Source organism: Neofelis nebulosa, chromosome 2 (assembly GCF_028018385.1).
Source record: "Neofelis nebulosa isolate mNeoNeb1 chromosome 2, mNeoNeb1.pri, whole genome shotgun sequence".
Classification (NCBI taxonomy): Eukaryota; Metazoa; Chordata; class Mammalia; order Carnivora; family Felidae; genus Neofelis; species Neofelis nebulosa.
Genome location: NC_080783.1, coordinates 7534806 through 7548403, shown reverse-complemented (window position 1 = coordinate 7548403; position 13598 = coordinate 7534806). Strand labels below are relative to the sequence as shown.

Here is a 13598-nt window from a genome sequence, read left to right as displayed (position 1 = left end):
CACCAAGTTGTACATCTTAAGTGTATACAATTCCTATTGTCGATTTATACCTCAGTGACGCTGCTAAATAAACAAATAAATACAAATGGCGTCTGTGTGCCTCCCCCTTAAATCTGGACAGGCTCAGTGGCTGCTAATAGGCGGAAATGTGGCAGAAGTGACCCTGTGCTAGTTCCGGGGCCCAGGCCTTAGGAAACTGGCAGCTTCCACTCCCATTCCCTGGGAATCCGGCTGCCATGTTGTGAGGAAGTTCGAACAATTCTGTGGAGACGCCCTCAGGGAAAGGAGCCCGTTTATCAGCCACGTGATGGAGCCACGTTGGAAGTGGACCCCCCATGTCCCCTCCCGCCACCCCAGCTGAGGCCCCAGAGATCAGACACAAACTGTCCCCTCCAAGCCCTGCCCAGATTGCAGATCTGTGACCAATAAATGTTGTTTAAGGTTGTTTGGGGATGGTTGTGATACAACCATAGATACCGAGAACAGAATATCAATAGAATATGTCCACGGAGCTTAAAGTTAAAAAATGAAGAAGTAAGTCATTTAGGAACAGTGGTAAATGTCAACCCAGAAAGCCAAGAGAGGGGAAGGTGGCTGCCTCTGAGATGGAAAAATGGAGGGAGAGAGACCGAGAACTGCTGTTTTTTGTTTTGTTGTAACAAACCTTACAGATCTATTTGATAGTTTAAAACTGTATTCACATATAACTTGGATAAGAATAAAAACAAAAACAGACCACCCCCCCCCAAAAAAAAATACTTTTCTTTAGCAAGAATGGATCTATAACTGGTTTAAAAGGCTTTTTGTACATTCAGCAACAGGGATGTTAAACAGTCCATCATTCCCGTCACTAAGATAAAATTCCTGCCAACAGGTGGCCTGATACTCCCAGTGAGTTCAAATGCCGCCTAAGGCTTCTACTAAAGACTCAGGTGGCAGTCTGGGTTGCGACAGGTCTCAGTTGCCTCAGTGGAGCCGCTAGGGACCGTGTTGGCTCCATGTCTGAGCCAAGGTCAAGGTGTCCAGGTTGAGAAGCTAGGCCCTGGGCAGCGAGCCAGCCCAGAAGCCGCCGTGCCATCAGTCAGGCCGGGGGGGAGAGACAGAAATGCTGATGGGAAGGCTGCTGGCCCTGCATGGTGGCTCCTCAGGAGGGCTGACCTTGGGCCCGGGCTGGGCACTGACCACACAGGCCCAGTGCACGGGTCAAATCACAGATTTCAGGGTCGATTAGAGTTGAGAGGGGGGTTTGAAGTAGGTGAAAGATGTGAGCCCTGGTGAATGGAAGGAGGAGAAAGACCCCTTTCACGGCAATAAAGAAGATTCTGGAGATGCGGGGAGGGTACTTTAAGCACTTGGAATGATGACTTTGAATTTGCACATAACTGAGGTTACAAATTTAAAACCTGTAAATCTCTTTGAACTTTTTTTTGAGTTTTTATGGTTTGGGGATTTTTTTTTTTTTAATATATAGAAAGCAATTTTAGGGGGGAAGTCCATTTAAAGCATTTATTTTACTTAAAGTTGTTTGCCTCAAACGGTTTTGTGAATGGCGTTGTGTAATGTTCACAGATTGTTCACTGCTCGGTTCTGGAAAGCCTTTAGCTAAATGTTGAAGAGGCAACAGAAATGGAGGTACATGCCTGCTCTCATATATTTCACCTTAGTAGATTTTGCCAACTAACCAAGGTGCTCTTAGAATAAGACTGTCCCGCTTCTTAGGATACAAAACTCAGAGTTACATTACTGCATACAGTTAGAGGAGTGAGCTTTCTTTCCCTCCCATTGTATATCCACGACCAAATCACCTGTCAGCCATGGAGGTGTCTTTCCTGCATCACCCTAAGAAGAATGACCTTGAGCCATGGCTCAAGGAACAGCCACCTGCCCGCCCACCCTGCCCTTGCCACCGCTGCCACCACAGGGCAGAGGAGAGGCCTGACCTTGGCCCACTCGGCCAGCCCACTCCTGCACCCCCACCCTGGGGCAGGCTGAGACCCCGGGGAACCGTATGGGAGGGGGATGTGGTGATGTTTCCTGCCCTGGTGGTGGATGGTCGGTCCCCTTATCTGTACCCCATCCCACCCCCACAAATATGTGAGCCAAGTTCCCCCACAGAAGGGCCGCCTCCCACCCAGGTAGGTAGAATGGCCCAGAAGGAGGCCTTGCCGACACAGACCTTAATTAGGAATTTTTTAATACTTGTTTTCTAGGAATAAGCCACTTTGCCTAACATTTGGCCCGTTGGCTTTCAAACGCTCAGCTTTGATGACATTCAAGACCTGACCTGCCTCTTTTCAACGATTAGGGTTTCGCCTCCCTCCTCCCCCACTCCAGGATTGCCTCTGTCCCACGGCCCTGTGCTCACAGCCCTATGACATCAGTACTAATTATATTTTTCCATTTCGCAGAGGAGGAAATTAAGGCTCGGGCGAGGTTAAGTACTGAAGGACACCCATGCTAAGTGCTGGAGACCCAGCCCAGGCCCCGACTCGCTGCAGTTGGACCCTTTGGTCTTTGCCAACCTGGGGGTCTGTAACGCGGTTTATTCTGCATCAGTCGAACACCTTTTTGCTATCATCCCGTGTGAAGAAGCTGTCCAGCAGGAGGAGGAAAGGGAGCTCGGCGAGGCTGGCAGAAAAAAGGCCACTGCAGAAGAGGGATTTGGGGAGGGGCTGCTTCGAGGGGCTTTGCCGGGAGGGAGCCTCAAGGAGGGCGGGCACTGAGGAGAGGGTGGATCCCTCGGGCCAAAGTGCAGAAAGCCACACCAGGTCCCAGAGTCCCTCCTCCACTGTGATCACCAGCTTTCCTGTGCCAGTGACTCCTCCACCTGCCTCTGCCTGTGCTTCCCCCACCCCCTCCAGCAGCACCCTGGAGGCTGACCTCAGCCCAGCCGCCCCTCCTCTTCACGCCCTCCTCCGCCTTCCTGAAGCCCAGCCGGGCACCAATCCTCCAGTCTGTCAGTGGGGATTGTATCCAGGCTTCTCTCCTGCCCGGATCCCCCAGCATTACTTCCCACTCCTCTCCCGGGTGGTCTGACGCTGGTCAGGGGAACCTCAGTTCTTCCCCTGGGACAGCGTCCAGGAATATAGCTCAGTTTACATACCACCCCCCGCCCCGCCACCTCTGGACAGGAAGCCCCTCGCTGATTGGGCCTGATTTGACTCCTCTAGGTCTCCAGGATGACTTCATGTGGTCAGGGCTCAAGAGATTTACTGAATAGAATGGTCTCCTTTAATCAACGAGTAGCTGCCCAGCTTCTGGTTTTTGCCTCCAGGACCCTCACTGAGACCTTGAGCCAGTGTGGCAAGGACAACTGCAATGGCCCCATGAGCATCTGAGGGCTTCACCTCCTGAGCCTCAGTTTCCAAGGCTGGTATAATGGGCTCCCTCTATTAACAGTTGTCTTCTGGGGCCTTCCTTTGGGCTTTGCAACCTCTCTCTGACCCCTGACACCAAGCTGGTGCTGACCTTGTGCGGGTCACGATTCCCAGCGTGAGGGCAAGTGACTTGGTATGGTGTAATCCCTGGGGTTCCCAAGTGTAGCCCAGCATGCACTTAGCTCAGCCTTAGATGCACTCAGTTTCGCTGAGCCCCAGAACATATCTCGGCAAACTTTTCCCCTCCACGGTCCCGGGGATGCCCCCAAGGTCTGTGCTGTCTCTGGTTCCTTCCAAAGGCCCCCAGGGCCCAAAGTGGCCCCTGCTGGGGCCATTCTCCAGTCAGTGCCCATCTGCTCCTGGGGAAGGGCAGAGCCTAAGTCTCTTGAACCTGGAACAGGGACCAGAGACACCCAAACCACAGAAAGGCAAGGGGCTTCTCCCTCCCCTGCTGCCAGTGCTTTTCACGTGACCCCCTAAGAACTCTCTCATTGAGCCCGTGACCCTGGCCATGGCCACTGCTCTCAGCTGAGTGCTCCTTCCTTATCCATCAGCTCCCCAGGCCACGATGCAGCTAAATGCTCCATGAGCAGCATGGTCCCCGTGACTTTCTTGATGGCCCCCTGCTCAGGCCAGGAGGAGAGGCAGGCGGGCCAGCCTCCTCTCCTAGCCCCAGAACTGCACAGGCAGGCCTGGCCAGAGAGGGAGACACGTCATCAGAGGTGCAGTGCCAGTGTGGCTGGGAGGGGCTAACATCTCTGCCCTCACCCAGTGCCCTCCCTCCTGCCTGCCAGACTCCCAGGTGGCTTCAGGAGGCTTGGTACCCCCGATCCCAGGAGGTCTGCCCATGAAATGAGGGCAAAATACAACTTGTGTTCGCTTCCAGCACCCCCGCCTGAATGGGGACACTCCTGCTGTTTCGACAGGGCTGGTGGGAGGTTCAAATGGGAGACACTGCCCCTAGAAAGAGATGCCTCGGTTTCCCCCAAAGTGTTCCCCATCATGCTGAGGGGTGTTGTCTTTTGGTGATCAACAGCCATTCCCAGCTCCTGCCATGCTCCCCCTGAGTGGCAGGGCCGTCACTACATTTCCTAGGGGTGGTGTCGCGGTGAGATCAGGAGGCAGGAAGGAGCCATTCCTCCGTGGGGCAGCGGCAGCTGCTACAGGGTAGGCAGGCTCAGCATCACCCTGGGTGCCTACCCGCGCCCTGTGCTGGGGGCCGGGAAACACCCTGAACAGCCACCGGTGGTAGATGAGGACAACGGTGGAGGGTGCCAGGGCTCCAGATGGGGCCCTTCAGGGCAGGCCCTTCCTTCCCAGGGAGCAGACACACCAGGACAACCAGACTGCCGGCTGCACAAAGCGAGGCAACTCCCGGCCTGAGCTAACAATTACCCAAGAGGCATTATCTCTCTCTTTTTTTTTTATGTTTATTTATTTAGGTTTTTTGTGGGGGGGTGGGGGGGAGGGCACTAGTGTGGGAGGGGCAGAAAGAGAGAAGGAGAAAGAATGCCAAGCAGGCTGTGTGCTGACAGCACAGAGCCCGACACGGGGCTCGATCTCACAAACCATGAGATCACGACCTGAGCTGAAATCAAGAGTCAGACGTTTAACCGACTGAGCCGCCCAGGCACCCCAAGAGGCATTATGTCCTGCTCCACACCCAGAAAGACCAGAAAGAGCTTGCTGCCTGCTGATTTGTCATCCTGGGCCGCAGAGGAAAGACGATAACCAGATGTCATCACAGGTGATTCAGGCCCAAAGGCGCCTCCCTGCGTGGCCTTCCTGGTGGCCCCGCACAGCCGGGTCATAGCTGCAGGCTTCGAATGTGGACGTACTTTGTTTACTGCCCGTGACATGTGTATGTTTCGTCTCCAGTCCCGCTCAGGCACGTGACAAAGTTCACAAGAAACAGGAGCCGGGGCGCCTGGGTGACTCAGTCGGCTGAGCATCCGACTTCGTCTCAGGTCATGATCTCACGGTCTGTGAGTTCGAGCCCCGAGTCAGGCTCTGCGCTGACAACTCAGAACCTGGAGCCTGTTTCAGATTCTGCGTCTCCCTCTCTCTCTGTCCCTCCCCTGCTCATGCTCTCTCTCTTTCTCTCAATAATAAATAAACGTTAAAAAAAAAAAAAAAAAGAAACAAGAGCTGATCACAAATGATGATTACCGAATGTCATCCTAGGAAGGGCTTACGGTCACAGTCCTGGGGATTTATTACAGAGAAATGAAAACATATGTTCCCCCAAAACCTGAATGAATATTCATAGCAGCTTTATGTATAATAGCTCAAACTGGAGTCAGCCCAGATGTCTGTCCTTAGACGTTCACACATCTAAACACTGTGGTCAACCCATCCTACAGAATACACTCAGTGACACAAAGGAGTCAACTATTGATATGCTTGGATGAGTTTCTAGGGAACTGTCCTGAGGGGGGTGGGGGGAAGCCAACCCCAAAAGACTATCTGATTCCATTTATGTAACTTATTTTGTCACGGAACCTGGTCTGGATCACCTGGCGGGAGAACCAAACAGCACCCGGAGATCTCGGAAGGCAGGAGGTTTATTTCACACCAGCGGGCTCAGAGGAGATCACTCTCCAGAGGTCTGGGTCCTGAGCGTAAGCATGGGGGACAGTTTATAGTCTGTTATTTCTGCATTCAGCATTAGTAGTAATTTGGCAGGAAGAAGAACCAGGAAGGGAAGTCTTCGGGCAGGGACAGAAATTCCCCTGTCAGTCCTGTCGGCCGTCTTATAACAGATTCTTCCCTACCAATTTGAGATGACAAAATTTTAGAAATGCAGGAGAGGGGTTAGGGACTGAGCAGGGGTGTGGGAGGGAGGTAGGGTGGTTATAAAGGGATCTGTTCCAATCTCCGGGGTTGGAGCTGTTCGGTATCTTAACTGTAGTGGTGTTTACATGAACCCACGCATGGGACAAGATGATATGGAACCTACATGCCCACACGAAGGAGTTCATGTAAAACAGGGGAACTCCGAATAGAAATCTGAGAATCTGTGACTTTGTGCCACTGGGGGAAATTGGGCGGCATCCAAGGATTCTCTGTATTATTTCTTACAACTGCATGCGAATCTACAGTTATGTCAAAAATTCCAATTGATAACGGGGATGGGGAATTCACCGGAAGACTAATCTCGGAATAATAAACCTTTCACCTACAGCCTGGTAAAAAGAACCAGTTAATTAATTAAGGACCCGCCCAGGGGTTAGTCTCCCCTGACCTTTAGCCAAGAATTTCCCTAGCACAGCAAGATGATGCAGGGGACAGAGGAGCTACGGGGACACTTCAGAGGCCAGGAAGGATGCCTCCCAAGGCGCTAGCTCTCCTCAGATGGAGAGGACAGCCAGGTCAGTGTGGAGGCGGCCCCAGGAAAGCTCTGCTTGAGAGGTGGGGGCTGGGCAGGGAGATGCTGGCGGCCAGGGCACTCTCCCTGGTTTTGGGGACCAAGCACGTGGCTCAGGTGGTGAGGAGGCCAGAGCGCAAAACGGAGCTACCGTGGTCCACTGGGGTGGGCGGAGTTGGGAGGAAGGTTTTTCTTCTTTGAAAAAAAAAAAAAAATGTTTAAGGTTTATTTATTTTTGAGAGAGAGAGAGAGAGCTCACACAAGCGAGGGAGGGGCAGAGAGAAAGGGGGACAGAGGATCCAAAGCGGGCTCTGAGCGGACAGTGTCGAGCCAGATGCGGGGCTCAAACTCAACCATCGTGCCCTGAGCCGAAGTCTGTCCTGCTCAACTGACTGAGCCACCCAGGTGCCCCCCAATTTTTTTCTAATGGTGGGGAAAAGCACAACACAAAATTTACCATCATAACCACTTGTAAGTGCCTGGCTCAGTAGAGTGAATGCGCGCTGTGGCTGTCGGACAGCAGCTCTCCGGGAGGTTTTCATCTTCAAAACTGAAACTCTGTTCCCACTAAACACCTCCTCCCCCGGCCTCCTCCTCCGGGGCCCTGGCAACCAGTTCTATGCATTTGACGACGTGAGATGCCTCGTCTAAGTAGAATCACACAGGTTTGCCCTTCAGTGACTGGCCTATTTCACTTAGCATCACACCCTGAGGGCTCATCCATGTGGCAGCGTGTGACAGGATTCCCTTCCTTTTTAAGGCTGAATAATATCCCCTTACGTGGACGGACCACGTCTTGTTTATACGTTCATCTCATGATAGACACTTGAATTGCTTCCACCTTTTCGCTCCTGTGAACAAGGCAGCTATGAACATGGGGCTGCAAATCTCCCTCCCAGACCTTGCTTTCAAATCTTTTGGCTATACACCCAGACGTGCGGTCGCTGGATTGGAGGAATGCTTTTGAACCGGTCTGGTCACAGAAACCTCTTTGTTCCTTATCAGAAGCCATACCTGTGGGTATTCGTGGCCCATGGAGAGAAGAAGCTCACCCCTGGGTCCTCTCTGCCTGTCCAAGGGAGCAGAGGTCAGCCTCACGTACACTGGGTCCCCACCCCTGCCTGCCCCACACACATGCACGCACACGCGAGAGCCCCACAAGGCTGGCCCGTAATTGGACACAGAGACGAGGTTCCACGCTGTCACCACTAGCCCCACCCTTTTCCACAGCACAAGGGACTCTGGGTCCAGTCTCCTGGGCACCCTCTGAGCCCAGCACCCTCCCCACCTGCCCACACCAGTCCTGGTCAGAAGCCAGGCCACCCCCGCATGCCTCCTTTCCCATGTCTCGGGGCCTCACAGCATCAGGAGGCCAAACCCAGGCCCCCGGCCCAGGCTGTGTGCCTCACACCCACCTCCCTTAGCACCCAGAACCGAGCCTGTCCAAAGCCGGCTCTCAGAAAACACTGAACAAGTGAGGTGAACGAAGGAGCAACAGTGCTCCCACAAGTCTGTATGAGCCAAGGGTCGGGAGTGGCCCCTGTCGGGGTGCCTTTCGCCCAAAGGAGATGTGCCCCCTCAACCCCACCCACCCTAGGGAGATTGCTGGGACCATCCCGTGCTGGACAGACCTGCCTTTTCCAGGACCCTGGCCTTGAGGCTTGCCCAGCCACGCCCTGCCACTTGCCTTCTACCAGCGTGACTTAAAGTCACAGGGCGGGGGCGGGGTCAGCGTGGCCACCTGGGACAATGGGAGGGACATGGAGCCTTTTACAACCAGGAACAAAGTTCTCCCCTGACTTAAGCCCGGGCGGCTTGTACTGCGGCTGGTACCCACGTTCTGGCCCCCCCAGGGTCCCAGCCTCCCCGGAGTCCTGGCCTTGCAGCCCTCCCACCATCCCACAGGCATGCAGGGAGCCTGGGTGCTGCTTCTGCTGCTGGGCCTGAGGCCACAGCTGTCCCTTGGCACCATCCCAGGTAATGAGGCACCTCCCGGCTGCCCCCCATGTATAGGACACTCCCCCAAGACTGACCTGGCTTCCACTCTCCCCTTGGCCAGTTGAGGAGGAGGACCCAGCCTTCTGGAACCGCCAGGCAGCCCAAGCCCTGGATGCCGCTCAGAAGCTGAAGCCCATCCAGATGGCTGCTAAGAACCTCATTCTCTTCTTGGGGGATGGTGAGTGTCAAGGCCTGTCCACCGCCTGTGGCTCCCACAACCCTGGTCCCCAAGGCTGCCAGTGGACACAGACCAGCCCTGGGGACTCGGGCCTGACAAGGTGTGCTCCTTCAGGGATGGGGGTGCCCACGGTGACAGCCGCTCGGATCCTAAAGGGGCAAATGAATAACAAACTGGGACCCGAGACGCCCCTGGCCATGGACCACTTTCCGTATGTGGCTCTGTCCAAGGTAAGGGCTGGGTGGCCTCGGGGTGTTCCCCACCAGAAGGGGGGCGGGTGCCCAGGAGTGCGACGGGAGGGAAGGCCCAGGAGGCTTGGGGCCGGAGTTCAGGGACCAGGGCGGTGAGGGTGGGCCCCCTGGGCTTGGGTCAGGATCTCGGGTATCTGATGGAGCCAGAGGGGAGCTGAGGGTGTCTCTATCCCCAGACATACAACGTGGACAGACAGGTGCCAGATAGCGCAGGCACAGCCACAGCCTACCTGTGCGGGGTCAAGGCCAACTACCAGACCATTGGACTGAGTGCAGCTGCCCGCTTTGACCAGTGCAACACAACACAGGGCAACGAGGTCATGTCCGTGATGTACCGGGCCAAGAAAGCAGGTGGGCTTGGGGCCGGCTTAGCGGGCAGGGGCAGGATCAGAGACCTCAGGGGCTCACCCTGAGCTCGGCCACCCCCAGGGAAGTCCGTGGGGGTGGTGACCACCACAAGAGTGCAGCACGCCTCGCCAGCCGGCACCTACGCGCACGTGGTCAACCGCAACTGGTACTCAGACGCGGACATGCCCGCCAAGGCCCGGAAGGAGGGGTGCCAGGACATCGCCCGGCAGCTCATCTCCAACGTGGACATTGATGTGAGCCGCGAAGGGCAAGCAGGGGGACGGGGGGGCGGGGGGGGGGCGTGGCGTGTCTCCACCGGCCACAGTCCCAGGCAACTGACGATCTCAGCTCTGGGGCCTGGCAGGGTCTCCCGGAGCTTGGGGTGGGGGCCGAGGTGGCGGAGGAGGGACCGCCGGGGACAGGCCACACCCACAGACCTGAAAGGGGAGCGTGGGGCTCTCTGAGGAGGGGGCGAGGGGCCAGCAGGGCCCCACACCCACCTGCCTAATCCTTTGGCTACAGGTGATCCTGGGCGGAGGCCGAAAGTACATGTTTCCCAAGGGGACCCCAGACCCTGAGTATCCGAGTGACGCCACACAGAACGGAATCAGGTTGGATGGGCGCAACCTGGTGCAGGAGTGGCAGGCCAGGCACCAGGTGATGGGGGCCCAGAGGTGCATGGGGCACGAGAGGGACACGGATCCGAGGGCTATGGACTGAGGCCTGGCTCTGCACCCTCCCCGCCCCCCCCCCCACCAGGGTGCCCGGTACGTGTGGAACCGCCAGGGGCTCCTTCAGGCTTCCCAGGACCCCTCCGTAACACACCTCATGGGTAATGACCCCAGCCACCCCCACGTTCCTGCCCTGGCCTCCCGGGTCCTCAGAGGGCCAAGCGTGCGCCCAGATGTTCACACCCACTCCCCGGCCTACCCGTCACCACCGGCCCCCTTCCCCACAGGCCTCTTTGAGCCAGGAGACACGAAATACGAGGTCCACCGAAACCACACCCGGGACCCCTCCCTGAGGGAGATGACGGAGGCGGCCCTGCACCTGCTGAGGAGGAACCCCCGGGGCTTCTACCTGTTTGTGGAGGGTGCGTGGCAGGCAGCCCCTTGCGGAGCACGGAAGTGGGAATGGCCAGGGCGGGCTGGGCATCGTCCACCTTCCACGCGCCCTGCCCGCAGGAGGCCGCATCGACCACGGTCATCACGACGGCAGGGCTTATCTGGCACTGACGGAGGCCGTCATGTTCGATTCTGCCATCGACAAGGCCAGCCAGCTCACGAGCGAGAAGGACACTCTGACCCTTGTCACCGCTGACCACTCCCACGTCTTCTCTTTTGGTGGCTACACGCTTCGAGGCAGCTCCATTTTCGGTAGGCCCAGGAGGGTGGCAGGGTTTCCTCAGTTATGTGGCAGAAATCGCTCCGACTCTCCCTTTCCTCATCTGTCAAACGGGGCAACAATAGCAACCGCCTTGTAGGGTTCTTGTGAGGATGAAGCCGGCGAGGCCCCAAGTGCCTAGGTTTACTAGGTGTAGCCCGCGGAGGCCCCCTGGCTGCGGTCAGGGCGATCACCGACCGGGTCCCTCCTCCCTGCAGGCCTAGCCCCCAGCAAAGCCCATGACAACAAGACCTACACCTCCATTCTGTATGGCAACGGGCCCGGCGGCTTCGCGCTCAAGGACGGCCCCCGGCCCAACGTCAGCGACAGCCAGAGCAGTGAGTGCAGCGGCGGGCGGTCTGGGGGGAACTCGAGGGAGGGAGCCGCCGGCCGCCCGGCGGGCCCTGAACCCCCCCCTCCCCCCGCCCTCCGCCCAGGGGACCCCTCGTACCAGCAGCAGGCCGCGGTGCCCCTGCAGTCCGAGACCCACGGCGGCGAGGACGTGGCGGTGTTCGCGCGCGGCCCGCAGGCGCACCTGGTGCACGGCGTGCAGGAGCAGAGCTTCGTCGCGCACGTCATGGCCTTCGCCGCCTGCCTGGAGCCCTACACAGACTGCGGCCTGCCGTCCTCTGCCGGCCCCAACGACGCCGCGCCCCCGGGCCCGGCCGCCGGCCCGCCGTCGCTGCCCCTGCTGGCCGGGGCGCTGTTGCTGCTGCTGGCGGGCGCCGCGCCCTGACCATGACCAGCCCCTCCCGCCCCCGGGCGCCGCCGCCCACCCCCCCCCCCCCCGCCCCGGGCCCCGGGCCCCGGGCCCCCCCGGAGCCCCCGCCGCGGGCCCCTCCCCCCAGACCTTCGCCTGCCGGCAATCAACTCCTCTCGGCCCCGGGGCGCCTCGATGGGGCGCCCCGGAGCCCGGGGTCGCGGCCTTCCTGGGCACCCACGGTGCCCCTGGGCTGTTCGCAACTCCGCCTCGACCTCCGTGTCAGGGTAAGGACGGGGCTCTGAAGGCCAGGTGCCGCCCTGCAGATAGCCCTGAGTGAGGACCAGGGGGGCACCATCCTGGGGGCACCATCCTAGAGGCGCCCCCCCCCCACCTGCGGGCTACAACTTTGCCCAGACCCCTCGCCACGCCTGCTTCTTCACTTCGGTCTTCACAGCACCAAGGATTCAGGCACGTCGGGGCTCCCGGAAAAGGGTGGTTTCCTGTCACCCCGCACCTGGGCCTGCAGGCACCTTGCTGGCTGAGGAGGCTGCTGGGGCCAGGACGCGGTACAATCCTCCAGGGGTACCTCCTAGGGAGCCCAGCGGTCCTACTACACAGAGAGCAGATGGTGACACAGAATGGAGAGACTTGTCCCAAGTCACTTAGGTACTGATGTTCACCCCCTCAGTGACCATCCCAGACTGGGAGACCCAAGGATCGGTGGAGGCAGGCGGCCCCAGAGCAACCCTTGCCCCCTCCAGGCGGCCATCTGGGTGATGGGCCTAGATCTGTGAAGAGATGAGATCCCATTTCCCCCGCCCGGGGGCCTCTAGTCTACTGACAGACAAAGCAATAATCAAATAAACCGTTATAATACAGTCTAATGCCGGTAGTGATGTGTTCTAGAGAGAAAAATCCTTAGTATGGCTGTGAGTGAGGGGACGTGGTGGATAATCCAGATCAGTAGGTCAGGGAGGGGCTGGCTGCCTGAGGAGCAGACAGTGGAGCCAAGACAAGGAAGTGAGGGCGTGAGCAATGCAGAAGGAACAGCCGTGCAAGGGCCCTGAGGCAGCAATCAGCAAGTGCTATTCCAGCACTAGCTGGACCAGAGTTGGGGTGAGTGGGGTAGGGGGTAAAACCTGAGGGATAAGAGACGGGAGCAGGTGGGTGGGGAGTTTGAACTTTACCCAAGGTGTGGTATGTAAATTGGAAGGCTTTTAGCAGGGGCATAATGTGACCTGACTCTTGGAAAATAACACTCTGATTATTTCAGGGATAAGAATCTTATTTGGGGCGCCTGGGTGGCTCAGTCAGTTGAGCGTTTGACTCTCGATTTCGGCTCAGGTCATCATCTTGCGGTTCATGAGTTCGAGGCCCCCATCAGGCTCTGTGCTGACAGTGCGGAGCCTGCTGGGGATTCTCCCTTCCTTTCTCTCTGCCCTCCCCTTGCTTGCGTACACATGTGCACTGTCTTGCTCTCTCTCTCTCTCTCTCTCTAAAAAATAAATAAACATGAAAAAAACTTAATTGAAGAGTAACTGACATACAAAATTGTATTCATTTCAGGTGGACAACACAGTGATTAGATATAGATGTACGATAAGAAATGGTCACCACAGTAAGTCTAGGTGCCGTCTGTCATCACACTGAGTGTTATAATTCTTATTTACTAAAATCTTGATCTCACACTGTAAAACATCAATTTGAAGGCATGGCCCTCAGGGCAGTTTATTTCACTTTTGGATTTTAGTGGCTGTCACAAAAATATGGGAGCTGAATGGGAAAAGGGCATCATTAGCCAGGCTTCCTAAACCATCATATTCATGGTTTTTTTAATTTTTTTAATCTTTATTTGTTTTTGAGAGAGAGAGAGAGACAGAGCTCGAGCAGGGAAGGGACAGAGAGAGACAGAGACGCAGGATCCCAAGCAGGCTCCAGGCTCCGAGCCGTCCGCCCAGAGCCCGACGCGGGGCTCGAACCCACGGACCGCGAG

At 57.0% G+C, this 13598-nt stretch overlaps 1 protein-coding gene and 1 long non-coding RNA gene across 2 annotated transcripts; one reads left to right on the top strand and one right to left on the bottom strand.

Annotated features, from left to right (window-relative positions):
- Nucleotides 1–5923: 5923 nt before the first annotated feature.
- Nucleotides 5924–8891, bottom strand: LOC131496046 (uncharacterized). Its single transcript, XR_009254284.1, has 2 exons — nt 8778–8891; nt 5924–7813 (listed from the first exon to the last, which is right to left on the bottom strand). It is a non-coding gene; the product is annotated as an uncharacterized LOC131496046 (long non-coding RNA).
- ALPI (alkaline phosphatase, intestinal) lies at nt 8523–13098 on the top strand. Its single transcript, XM_058701176.1, has 11 exons — nt 8523–8721; nt 8804–8920; nt 9035–9150; nt 9348–9522; nt 9601–9773; nt 10042–10176; nt 10279–10351; nt 10478–10612; nt 10704–10895; nt 11121–11240; nt 11340–13098. Exons 1-11 carry the CDS (start codon nt 8652–8654, stop codon nt 11636–11638), a joined length of 1605 nt encoding a protein of 534 aa, XP_058557159.1. The 5' UTR covers nt 8523–8651; the 3' UTR covers nt 11639–13098.
- Nucleotides 13099–13598: the final 500 nt, after the last annotated feature.